A 12,699-nucleotide genomic window follows, 5' to 3' on the forward strand; every position below is an offset into this window, starting at 1 on the left:
CTACTGTAGCCTACTGCCAAAGTTAAAGAATTTGCAAAAGCAATAATATACAACTGGATCAGACAGTGGTGCCTGCCTGTAGCCTATTCATCAAATGTTCAATGAAAAACTGTCTATACTATAGCCTAAATGAAAGGCTTATGGCTATCTGTTTCTGTGGAATTGTGGATCCATTTAGGTCGGTATCAGATGGTGATACAATATTATGAGTGAGAGTGACCTATGGAGAGTTCATTGTCACCCCAATGCTATAGTTACAAAGATCTCCCCCTCTGGGGTTTCCTGGCACTAAATATTTTCATATACAGGCTATATATCAATTTGGGGGTTCTTGACATGAAAGTATTGAGAAGTGTGTGTGTGTGTGTGTGTGTGTGTGTGTGTGTGTGTGTGTGTGTGTGTGTGTGTGCATGTGTGTGTGTGTGTGTGTGTGTGTGTGTGTGTGTGTGTGTGTGTGTGTGTGTGTGTGTGTGTGTGTGTGTGAGAGAGACGCAACTTGGCCTGTTGTAGCGCCACCATGCATGAGGCTGATTTGAAAACTGTCAAGTGGCATTTCTTCCTCAGCCTATAGTGGGAAGCATGCACGGCTTGGGAAGCCGTGGATATGCACGGCTTGGGATATCTGTGGATATGTACACAGCAGGCTATGGAATCTATAATGATATGTTATACTAATAATGTAATGTCCAGCGGGCTGCCAGAATCCTTAAATTACCCAAAAAAATTGTAACCAGTACAGTACTCCCCGAGAGTGCATTTGATTAAAAATAGGCTGGGTGTGGCTGTGATACCTCATCTATTCAAATCTATACCTTTATCCCTAATCCAGTAGGATTTGTGATGTTTTGTATGTGGCTTTTCATTGTCAAGAAATGCAGTATTACTGTTCTTCATAATGATGCTACATGTGAGTTACTTACGTTAAAGTTACAGGATAAAAGATAGCCTATACATAAGCTGGACTGATATCACATTGAACACAGGCATAGACAGTGGAGCAAGCAAGAATTTATTTAGAAATGGTGTGACATGTTTGGTTTTTTATTCCTTCTTAATTTAGTTCATTAAATTAAACATGTTCAAAATTCATTATGTTCAGCACTTGCATATTTCAATATAAACAATTAAAATATTTTTTTGTTGTTTGACTTTGAAGGTGTGGTGTTTATTTACTAGTGAATAAGGGAACAAAGACAACCATTCACATTTTGTGAAAGTCATAAGCCACTTCATACAATTCATTATTGAATTGCTAAAAATGTATTTGGTACATTTTCTGTCTATTTCATTAATCCTTTCAGCTCCACCCTCCTCTCTCCCCTTATTATTCTGTGAAATCACAGATCACAGATCATTATTAATCATGATCAATAGAGGTAGCCTATTAAAAAAATATGCTGATAGGCTATAATTGATTTTGTCCATATTGCCTAGCCCTAATAATCAATATTCCTCCCCCTGGTAAATGTTACTTAGTTACATACATACTTACTAAACAAAAATAAGAAAAACAACTTCAGTCTTTAGAGATCATCTGCCCTCATGATTCATACCCATAGTTAGAATATTTATGCATCATATCGTGAGTTCCATTTAGTGGTTTAGAGTAAATCCTGGGTATGACAGGGAATTGCAAAAGCAAAGAATGTCAGTTTACAATAAAAACAAAAGTGTTTGCAGAGCAGCCTTGTTCTTTTTGCCATTTTTCTCCATACATAGTAGGTCAAACACATTCTGCACAATGATTCATAATGTTATACAATAACCAGGCGGCAGGCCTATGGATCTATACATTTCTCTCACTGCAACAGTGCTGGGGTATTCCCTCTTTACAAGCAATGTTGCATAACCTTTTGAGAGCACTGCACACTGTTCACCACAGTGAGACAATAGAGTGCAAGAATATATAGCACGCTCTTCTCTACACCTATACTTAAGCCTCTGGTTGTCTTCAACACCTACTGTATATGGGAGGCAGGGAAATGTCCTAATTTTCCATTAAAAGACCATTTTTAGTATAACTATCATTTACATTAATTATTATATTAATCAGCTGATATCGCATGCCGGTCTTCAATGTATGTCACTTTGTTGTTCATAGTCAGTGCTCATTGGATGGCCAACCAAAGCAGGTTGTATAACTGCAGCTCAGAAGCTCAGAAGCTCAGATGCAGTGATGCTGTCAGTCATCTGCAGACCTCGAGTCCTTTAGCGCTTGTTGGTTTTCCACGTCCACTTCCAGAGCCTGAGCCGTGCCCCTTCCCTTCAACTCACTCGTCAGATCTCCTAATTCCTTTGCTCTAGAATAAATAGTGAGTGACAGAAAATAACAATGATGAGGAGAGAATATCCTGTACATGTGGCAGTCATCAATTATTCACATAGTAAAAGTCTTAAATATATCATCATTTACCCCTGACTTAGTAAGTCAATGTTTGGTTCATGTTTATGTTGAAACGCCATCGCAGTATTATTAGGAGGATAAGAACTTAGAGTTGAGATGAGTGAGTGAGTCAGATATTTCTACATGTCTCTAGTGGGTGTCCATGTCCATAGCTGTCGGAAGGTTGTCGGTTCGGCAAGCGGCCCTAAACAAGACCATTAACCCTTCTGCCGTGCGTGCATCTGAGCGCAGGCATCTGCTGGATGAATACAGAAAAGGGTTTACCTGAGAGGAATGAAAATGATTCCACAGGTCAGGTTGAGTTGCTGAAGAATCATGGGAAGGCTTGGTGTGGAAAACTGGAGAGAAATAGAGAGGCCTTTATATGCTGTACAATCCTGTTATATGGTGTGTGTGTGTGTGTGTGTGTGTGTGTGTGTGTGTGTGTGTGTGTGTGTGTGTGTGTGTGTGTGTGTGTGTGTGTGTGTGTGTGTGTGTGTGTGTGTGTGTGTGTGTGTGTGTGTGTGTGCGTGCGTGCGTGCGTGCGTGCGTGCGTGCGTGCGTGCGTGCGTGCGTGCGTGCGTGCGTGCGTGCGTGCGTGCGTGCGTGCGTGCGTGCGTGCGTGCGTGCGTGCGTGCGTGCGTGCGTGCGTGCGTGCGTGCGTGCGTGCGTGCGTGCGTGCGTGCGTGCGTGCGTGCGTGCGTGCGTGCGTGCGTGCGTGCGTGTCGGAGAGAAAGAGAGCCTAAATTACATATTACTAGACCCGTTCAAATATATGAACACCAAATTATGTACAGTGTGGGTACAGCGATGTAATAGATCCTATTATTGATGTACTGTATGTATTTTGAGGTGTAATCAGTCTGGTGTCAGAAGCACTTGCCCATGGGGTGCATACAGTACGTTGGTTAGACATACCAACAGTCCTACCTACTACAGTCATTAGTACGACAACACCGTCGCAGGTGCAATTCTGGAGAATTTGCCAAGTGTGGTTGGATCGATGGCACAGACGCCTTGGGAAATGTAGGGCCCTCCCACTGATTTAGCTAGCCAATTACAATGTCAAGTCACCCCTGTGAGGATCTATCACCCAAAAACCATGTTTTTGCAATAAACGTTTAAAATGTTTGCATTGACGGCGCCCCCCACGGATGAAAATGGAATTGCTTTGGGCTCTCCGATTAAACCACCCTCGACATGTGAATAAAATGTGGGGTGGATTGGATATTCCGTTCATGATTTGTGTCATTTTGTGTGAAACAGGCCCCCCCCCAACTAACTTTGGAAGCCGATTACAGCCGAACGATACGGACTACGAAGATTCTGCCTGTGGTGTTTTAATCAGATAGGTCCAGAGATCATGTGGACCGATTTTTGTGAGATTTGCAAAAAAGCTGTAGGTGGAAGAGAAAAAAGTGTGTTTTGAAGAAAAGTCGGAGCGATTGGTGCAGCCACGTGAGCTACGACAATGTTTCAGACAGACAGACATTCATTCATTCATTCAGACATTGAGTGAATTATAGTTAGATAATATATCACATCGGACCCCATGACTCTCAACACGGGTAGCACCCCGGGGCCATGTGCTGAGCCCTCTCCTCTATGCCCTGTACACACATGACTGTACGGCCACACGGCTCTAACGTCATCATTAAGTATGCAGATGATACTACATTGATGGGCCTCATCGAAAATAATGACGAGACGGCCCACAGAGCTGAGGTTGGCACACTGGCACAGTGGTGTCAGGAAAATCACCTCGCTCTCAACGTCAGTAAGACCAAAGAGCTGATCGTGGACTTTAGGAAGCAGGAGAGAGAGAGAGCACGCACCTATCGTCGTCAACGGCGTTGCAGTGGAACAGGTCTGTGACTTTAAATTCTTGGGGATACACATCTCCAAGGACCTGAAGTGGGCCACGCACACCGAAAAAGTGGTGAAAAAAGCCCAACAGAGACTCTATTGCTAACTGCCACCTGAAGAAGTTCAGAGTGTGCCCACGCAACCTCAGAGTACAGCAGCACCATAGCGAGCACCGCTGCATGCGGAACGCAGATCACTGCAGAGAGTTGTGCGAACAGCACAGCGCATCGTGGGAGGGGAGCTTCCCCCCTCAAGGAAATACATGAGAGACGCTGCGTGGCTAAAGCGGAAAGTATCATCAGGGACACACCACCCCAGCCACAGCCTGTTCAAGCCGCTGCCGCACCCACGTTCAGGCAAGCATTCCAGGAGCATCAGGAGCTGTACTACCAGACTCTTGAACAGCTTTTACTTGTCAGCAATTAGACTGCTGAACAAGAGCTAAGTCTGAACTGATTCATGTTCTGATTCTCATTTTATTTATACTCGTAGATACATTCACCCATGAACTTTTATTTATTATGCACTCACAATAATGTCATGTTATGCATGTTATGCTCTTCTCTCTACCTTTTTAACTGCAATGATGAGCCTGCACAACAAAGTTTTCACCCACCTTACTTGTAATATGATGAACTGTCTGCAAATCACACAAATCATATACTGTACTCAGTGTACTGTACATATATGAGTTGTGTGCATGTGCTGTGTTGTGTACTGTGTATGCACCTTTGGGGGAGGGATACAGGCACTGGAGGTGTTGCTGTAGATGTGGTTGATGGCTTTCTGGAGGATCACAGCCTGCTGAGTGAGTGTCTTCAGGTACTCTGAGCTCTCTTTGGTACTCTCGTGGCTCTCACCCACCTTTGTGTGGGCAACAACAAAGACCATAATTATATAGTAGCCTACACAGTAAAATCCTGGGTGTTAATTTAACCATTTGTAAGTCAGAGTGAACAAATGGAACCAATGGACCAGAGGATTTCATTGTAGCCTACTTTATTTCCCCCATAAGATGTTGTCCATTCTATTTCAGTTTTTGTTTGACACATTGTGTGCTTAAGTTATGTTGTTTAACATCTTCCACTGATCGCAATTTCTATCAGCATCCTACCGTACGATCTTCGCCAACACCTACCCGGTCCTTGTATATTGAGTAAGCCTTTTTTTCATGTTGCAGGGCTGAGCGGAACACTCCTTTGCTCTCAAACACAGTGGCCAGCAGGTGATGACTGTATGGAATACACAGTGAGAGAGAAGAGAGAGAGAGAGATTTGGTAAATAACACAGTAAAGCTACAAAGGAAAGAAAGGATCACAGTAAACATTTCATGACAATCATAAAAGCTGCCAATCCATATTCTTTGATGGGTTTTTTTATGCTTTTTTTGTAATTATCTTTTATGGAGGGATAGACAGTAGGCTGACAGGAAATGGGGAGAGAGATGGGGGGGGGGGTGACATGCAGTATAGGCCATCGTGATCGGTAGTCGAACCCGCGGCACACTGCCAGACTGGATTACCAGCCAAGGTGCCTGGACCACTGAGCCACGGCCCAGGCCATAAATTGTTTTTTAAATTTAATGTTAGCATTCATGGGATCGGGAACAGGTTCAAGTCCTGGGTACGTCATGAGTTTTATGGATTGCAGCTTACGCAAGTTGAGGTGAGATAAATTGAAAAACTAAAACAAAACAAATGTCACATTTGACCTGTGCGCATGTTTGACTGATTTGGCACCATGGTATTTGGCGGTTAGAGTTAAGGCATTTTGAAGGAACTTCAGTGACAGGTCATATTCCATCAGGCCATGAAGCACCAGACCCAGCATGCTCTAAAGAGTGAAGCACAACAGAGATATACATATATTATTATTAGTATTATTACCAGTATCTAACACAAGTGTACAGTACATTCTGGTCAATGAAAGGGATTTGTGGATCCCATTGTCTGTCAAAAATACTGTTATTATTCTACATGCTTTCTGCCATAAGCTGGTGAAAGTGGCATTAAACATAACCTTTTATAGAGGCGACTCAGCCACATAATTCACCTTTAGCAAAGCCCCGCCCTCTACCACTTAGACACTCCCACTTGGACACTTTCCAGCAGGGCTCATTCATTCCAATGTAAATATCATGGATTTTACACATTCAATACTGGTTCATTTTTGGAACCAGACCTTCAAAATCTCTTCCAAATCTGTCAACAAGGCCTGCCATATGCACTGGAAAAATATGTGTGTGTTCCTTTAAAAAAGAAATGTTTTATCATAATATAGGAAAACTATTGGTGGAGAGGTTTGTCTAACCCATGTTATGCTTAGCTGTGATTGGACCATAGCAGTTTGGGGAGGGGCTTAGCTATAGGTCAATTACAATGTACTCTCTTTTTAATGTGCTATTTAGTAACATAGCAACTCCTTAAAATTGACTGCATAACACTCAGATGAGGTCTTACGTCCAATAGCGCGAGCTGCGGGTGGTCCTCTCCACTCACAAGCAGGGTAAGGTAGCGTGCACGATACAGCAGATGCAAGGAGGTGGAGGGCTGTCTACCCGCAAAGCAGTACAGAGCCAGGTACGTCTGAAATGAATCCATCAACAGAAAACACATCTATGATACTCATGTAAACACATCTTGGATCTCCAAGAACAGTGGAATACAGATGCGAGTCCACGAGAAAAGCGAAGGACACTAACATAGTCTTGGGTTGTCTGTGGGTGGTCAATGCCCTGGTCTCGCTCACTGACCATCGCAACCTTCTCCTGGTGGCTCAAAGCCTGGGGGGGAAGCATATCATAATGTTTTATACTTTTTTTGAGGGGCGCTCCTATGTCCAGCTTTGAGGGTGTGTGTAAAACACAAACATTGTCCTAACACAAACATCAAATAACATTATAATGAATGGCCAGTTTTGAGTGTTTGTCCCAAAACAAACATTAAATCCCTTTGAAAATGAATGGCTATCTTTGAGTGTTTGTGTAAACACAAATATTGCGTAAACACAAACATTGAAGACGAAAGGCAGGACACAAATTCTGATTGGCCGGAATGAGATGATATACACTTATGAATGATGTACGATGATAAGAGCGCCCCTCACTTCACATGGGTGTGATATATTCAACTTTAATTTTATAATCAAGTCAATGGGTCCCAGATCGTCAGAAAACAGATCGTCAGAAAACTGGAAACAACGTTGCTCCCACATGGGAGCAACGTTGTTTCCATGTGGATCTCGAGATGTGTGTCACACAAACATAATGTTTAGTGTTTGTGTTGCCATGTGGGTGTATGGGAAAATAATATATGTGAATAATTGCTTTGAAAACACTATGTTGTAAAGAAAAATCAATAAACATATGTTAAAAAATAAAAAATAATAATTGTGCATTGTATTTACGTCCGAATACTCTCCCAGGATGTAACTGATGCGGCCCATTAGGCGCAGGCACATGCACATGTCCTCGTGCAGGACACCGCACACAGTGCTGAACAGGGTCAGGGCCTGGCTTAACATGTCATAGCCATCCTTGAGCAGTCCTGGATGAAACAAAAAGAAAAGACAAAAGTTCTTTGGAGGTGAGTAACACAAAAATCAGAGCCAGAGATATAGCCTATTTTTAAGCTAAAAAGGCAATGGGTAGCACAAAGGTCATATTGGTATACTCAAAGCAGTCCTATATACCGGTGCAGTATGTATTTGTTGCTTACATGACAGCCTATTAGTGTGCATTACCACTGTTGGTGTGTAAATTAGATGATTTTAGTTTTTTATCAACTACTTTATTTCATAACCCCAATTGAGTAATTATGCAAATTCCCCACATAACCCCAATTTAGTAATTATGAAAATTCCCCACTCACTGCTGATCCCTACTGTTGGAAAGAGAAAGGAAAGGACATGCAACACAAGTCTCCAGCTGGAAGCGAACATGGGGACGCACCATCTAGTAGTTAACCACAGAAACACTCCATAGTGTGTGTGTGTGTCTGTGTGCTGTACTACCCTTCTGTACTGAAACACCCCATAGTAGTGTGTGTGTGCTGTACTACACTTCTGTACTGAAACACCCCATAGTGTGTGTGTCTGTGTGCTGTACTACCCTTCTGTACTGCGACCTGGGCCTGCTGGATGAGTCGCGTGGCGTCTGACGATGTCGGCCGGAGATGTTTGACCACAGGGAACATGTTCACTACATCCTCCTCGGCAAACACTGGCCTGTGACGAGAGTCAAACGCATACTCCCTCAACTGCACCTGCACGAAGAGACAAAACAGGGGTGTTGAATTCCAACTGCTTTTAATTTGACATCCTGTGATAAATGCAACAGGAGGCTCAAATGGCCTCCACACATTCACGCAGACTTGCTCACATCATGAACTATATGCGTCTCATGCACCCAACAGCAACACATTACATGTCATCATCATACACACCTCATACTAAAGAACCGCAATGGAAACATATCAAGCTGTAAGCTTTTTGTGTTATCCTGTTGATTATGGTGGATCAGATGTTTGTTACAGATATGACATGAGATCTTATTTCATGATCAATAAAGATGTCAATCAAATCAATCAATCAATCAATTCCATGAACTGAAGCTGACTTGTTGAATAGATATGTTGAATAGATATGTTGTTGTTAACTTCTAACTAACTAATCCTTCTCATAGCACTGAATTATTTCAATGTGTTATTGTTTGATTACTTCTTATTAATATTATTGTAAATGTTATTGTCTGTCACATTTGCTTTGCTTAATGAATTTCTTAATGCAGATCATGATCAGTTGAAAGATGAGGGAATGAGAGACTATTTGGAAAAATGTCAATGAGACTAAATCAGAGAACAATTTGACTGATCAATTTGAGACTGATTATAATACCTGGATGCCTGTTTTCATGGTCATCTCTCGTAGTAGGGAAATCTTCTGTAGACTGTACTTCTCTATTAAGTCATCTATACTGTCACTAAACACAGAAGGGAAGACAGAAAGTAAAATAAATAATAATAATATTAGTTATTGATCCTTTCCTAACCCCTAATCACAGACCCAACCATATGCCCAACCTCAAACTTTACGCACACGTTAATAATCCTAATATAGCCTGGCAAGTTTTCCACATCAATTGATCCCTTGACGGAAATCTCACATGCACATTTGCACGCACGCCCACAAACACCTGCATAGTGCGTAGTGGTAGTAATCCTCGGCCTCTTTCCTGATCCTAATCCAGAGGTCACCGGGGGTCAGTCTGGCCCACACGCTGTCGGCCAGCATGGCGACGCGGTTCCCGTGGCTGCCGGTCCGCCGGCGGCGGCCGCGGCGGCGGGAGAGCAGCTCGTCTGAACCGGAGTCGGGAAACGAGGAGGAGGAGCTTAGCAGGCAGTTGAGGAAGTGACCGACGGCGGCGGAGAACGCTGCCGGTTCCACGTCCTGCAGGTTCACAGGAAGGAAGACTTCAGTAGACCATAGCAGGGAAAGGGAAAGTAATTACTGTAATAAATATTAAGGCAATTCAAATGAAACTGTAACGCTTGAGTCCATCATTCACGAGCCACAGCATTATGAGCTTGTACAGTAGATCAGCGACTTGATTGTGGCATGCAATGAAGTTATACAAATTTGGCTTAAATAAAATAATCAGGTCAAATCAGATCACTGCCTTCCCTATAGGTCAATTCAGGGAAATGATTTCTAGCACTTTTACTCAACAATGTAATGTTTTAATTAATTCTCATCTATCTATTATAGTTATTTTAGCTTTGAACACTTTCTGTTTTCAAATTGTACTCCGAGTTTAAATAAAGGTTATGATGATGATAGCTTTTAAGCAGCACACCTGTAGATAGATCTTGAAGATGTGTTTTGCACTCCGGATGACCAACTCACCGATGGCAATTCTCTGTGAGGGAACACTTCAGCAGTTACTAGAAGAAGACTGGGGTTTAATTGGTCATGACTCAACACACAATCACAGGAGCAGTATTCATTGTAACTTGGAGAGGAATACTTTGACGAGAAGATACCGCCACAGGGCGCTGTCTGTAGCACATTAATTACGTGGTCCCAAATGATTATCTTCTACAGTGATAATTACCTCTATGTGACTGAGTCTCTCTTTTTCCTCTGACCTCTCCAGTAGCTCTAGAAGTGTGCCCAGGTACCGTACACTCACACCCCGCTGATGCAAGGCTGTGGTCAAGGTGGCCCCATCCATAGGCACCACTGTCTGGTCCAGACAGTCCCTCAGCTATAACGCACGCACACACGCACGCAAGCAAGAACGCACGCAAGAACACACTATATAGTCACACTGTGTTTGTCTTTCCAACTGTCTTCTTCAAAACACAAGGATCCTGTGGAATGTTGTTTTGCAGAAAGACTCACCACTGCTGGAAGCTGATTGGACAGGAGGAAAGCTGCAGCATCCCAGAGCAGCTGTTTCTGTCTCTGTAGGTCCTCAGCACACTCGGATGGGAAAAGCACACCTAGAGCAGAAAACGGAAGTTGAAGGAAAACCTTTTGCATGCTAATGCACGTGAGCAATATAGCACGTATATAGATGCATGTGTGTGGGGAGATCAGGTCAGGTTTAGGGACTGCACAAAAGAAGATATAATGCGTAAGTGTGTGTGTGTGTGCGTGTGCGTGTGTGTGTGTGTGTGTGTGTGCGCGCAAGAGGATGTTAATTGCTTGTATGACAGAGGTTTGTCTGTGGGAGTATCACAGCTGTGTGTCTATGTGTGTTTGTGCATGCGTGCACGAGGTGACACCTGCACAGCAAACATCAGGGTTGAAGCGGATGTCAAAGTGGGAGTCGCTCACTGAGCCGGTGGCTTTGCATGCTTTCATAATCATCTCTCTGATCTGACCATCTGCAGAGAGCAAGACATCACCAGTCACTCGTTTCTTTTTAGTTTGCAGAGCTCAGATTTAAGCCTGATTTATACTTCGTCACACAACGAGAATAGCCGATCTACAAGCTCTATAGATGGGCAATATTCTGCCTGCAACGATACAATACGATACAACTTTATTGTCAGCTTGCACTGAATTTAGTTTTGCGTCCATGACGTCACCGTTCAAGATACAGACAAGACATAGACAATACATTACAAAAGATACATTACAGGAACAAGAATAATAGAACTAATCCTCTTGGTTTACTGATTTTCGTTTAAAAGCAGAACAGACTGGTGTACAAAAGAGTTTTTTAGCCTGTTTTTCTTATATTTAGGGACTCTAAACCGCCTGATGGAGGGCAACAGTTGTGTGATGCAGTATAAATGAAGCCTTGAGGATGGTCATCTATCTGTCCTCATCTATGACTCACCTACGCTGGCTGGAGCTGTATCTCCACCGGCTGGAGCTGTATCTCCACCGGCTGGAGCTGTATCTTCACCTACAATGGCTGGAGCTGTATCGTCAGTCTCCCCCAGTATTTTGACCCCCAGATCTTCAGCCTCCATATCTTCTGACTGTCCGATCCCCTCCTGGCTCTCGGGACCTGCGGCAGCCAGTTGTCTGAACCCCTGAGGCACCATCTTGAGGAAGAGTTCATACCTGAATTATACAAAGGTGAGCAACAACATTTTTATTATATTTAGAGTAGAAGCCTGAAGAAGGTCAGTAGACCGAAAGCTTGCTAAATAAATACATTGATTGTACGCAGATATGAGTGTGCGGAGCTTCCCCTTTATTTTTCTCATGTTCCCTTTGTGGCTCCAGCACCTCTCTTAAGTCTTTTCGGTGGTTCTTTTTACATTATATTTAGAGTAAAACATTTTTTGTAGTCAAACATTCAATGTGAGCACGAGTTACCCAACTTCCTTGTTCACAATGGCATCATTACATTGTTATTCACACATAGGAGCTGAAGATCGGGAAAAGCTACACACATTATTCACTGCCATTCTGGAAATTCCAACTGGTGACCTAGAGGTCACCAATGCTGGTTTCCTATCATACCAAGTTGTTAATTGCATTCATCTAGATCCAAACATGGACTATGATATATATATTAAAGATGGAGTGCCGTGATTGATGTGTATGTTTTTACAGTTTTTTCATGTGTTTATGAGGCGACACAGTACTTAATTATTAGACCCCTTGGTGTGGTTGTTATGTGCAATGATGTCTTCCCTTTGTATATGGGTTTTTATCATGGAGGCTGAAACCTTTACAGTCAAACGTGCCAATGGGAAAAAAAACAGCGATATAGTGATCACAATAACCCCACCCCTAGCCCCTCTTTCTTTATCATACAACAACAGCTGTGGGTGCGGCTTCAGTTCAGGTGAACCATCACCAGGAAAACCAGGCATACTTAATGAACTGTGTGCGTCCACATAAAAACGACACTTTAACAAAATACTGTACACTTTTCTTTTAAACATCGTCCTCTTTATAATAATAATAATACCTGATGATCATGTTTT

At 42.8% G+C, this 12,699-nt stretch overlaps 1 protein-coding gene across 1 annotated transcript in view; it reads right to left on the reverse strand.

The window, feature by feature from the left end:
• Positions 1-1,053: 1,053 nt before the first annotated feature.
• LOC310875731 (clustered mitochondria protein homolog) overlaps positions 1,054-12,699 on the reverse strand; it is a 30,689-nt gene continuing 19,043 nt past the window's right edge. Inside the window, exons 15-30 of the mRNA XM_083789051.1 lie at positions 11,595-11,824; positions 11,035-11,136; positions 10,649-10,749; positions 10,359-10,511; positions 10,101-10,163; positions 9,441-9,694; positions 9,143-9,227; positions 8,358-8,511; positions 7,655-7,794; positions 6,951-7,031; positions 6,709-6,834; positions 5,961-6,082; positions 5,388-5,481; positions 4,979-5,113; positions 2,669-2,742; positions 1,054-2,300 (exon numbers count right to left, since the gene is read on the reverse strand). Of these exons, the coding sequence (XP_083645177.1) occupies positions 2,183-2,300; positions 2,669-2,742; positions 4,979-5,113; positions 5,388-5,481; positions 5,961-6,082; positions 6,709-6,834; positions 6,951-7,031; positions 7,655-7,794; positions 8,358-8,511; positions 9,143-9,227; positions 9,441-9,694; positions 10,101-10,163; positions 10,359-10,511; positions 10,649-10,749; positions 11,035-11,136; positions 11,595-11,824 (2,032 nt within the window). The 3' untranslated portion in view covers positions 1,054-2,182. The remainder of the gene's footprint in view (positions 2,301-2,668; positions 2,743-4,978; positions 5,114-5,387; positions 5,482-5,960; positions 6,083-6,708; positions 6,835-6,950; positions 7,032-7,654; positions 7,795-8,357; positions 8,512-9,142; positions 9,228-9,440; positions 9,695-10,100; positions 10,164-10,358; positions 10,512-10,648; positions 10,750-11,034; positions 11,137-11,594; positions 11,825-12,699) is intronic.

This window comes from Protomyctophum parallelum (assembly GCF_964188405.1).
Source record: "Protomyctophum parallelum genome assembly, chromosome: 1".
Lineage (NCBI taxonomy): Eukaryota > Metazoa > Chordata > Actinopteri > Myctophiformes > Myctophidae > Protomyctophum > Protomyctophum parallelum.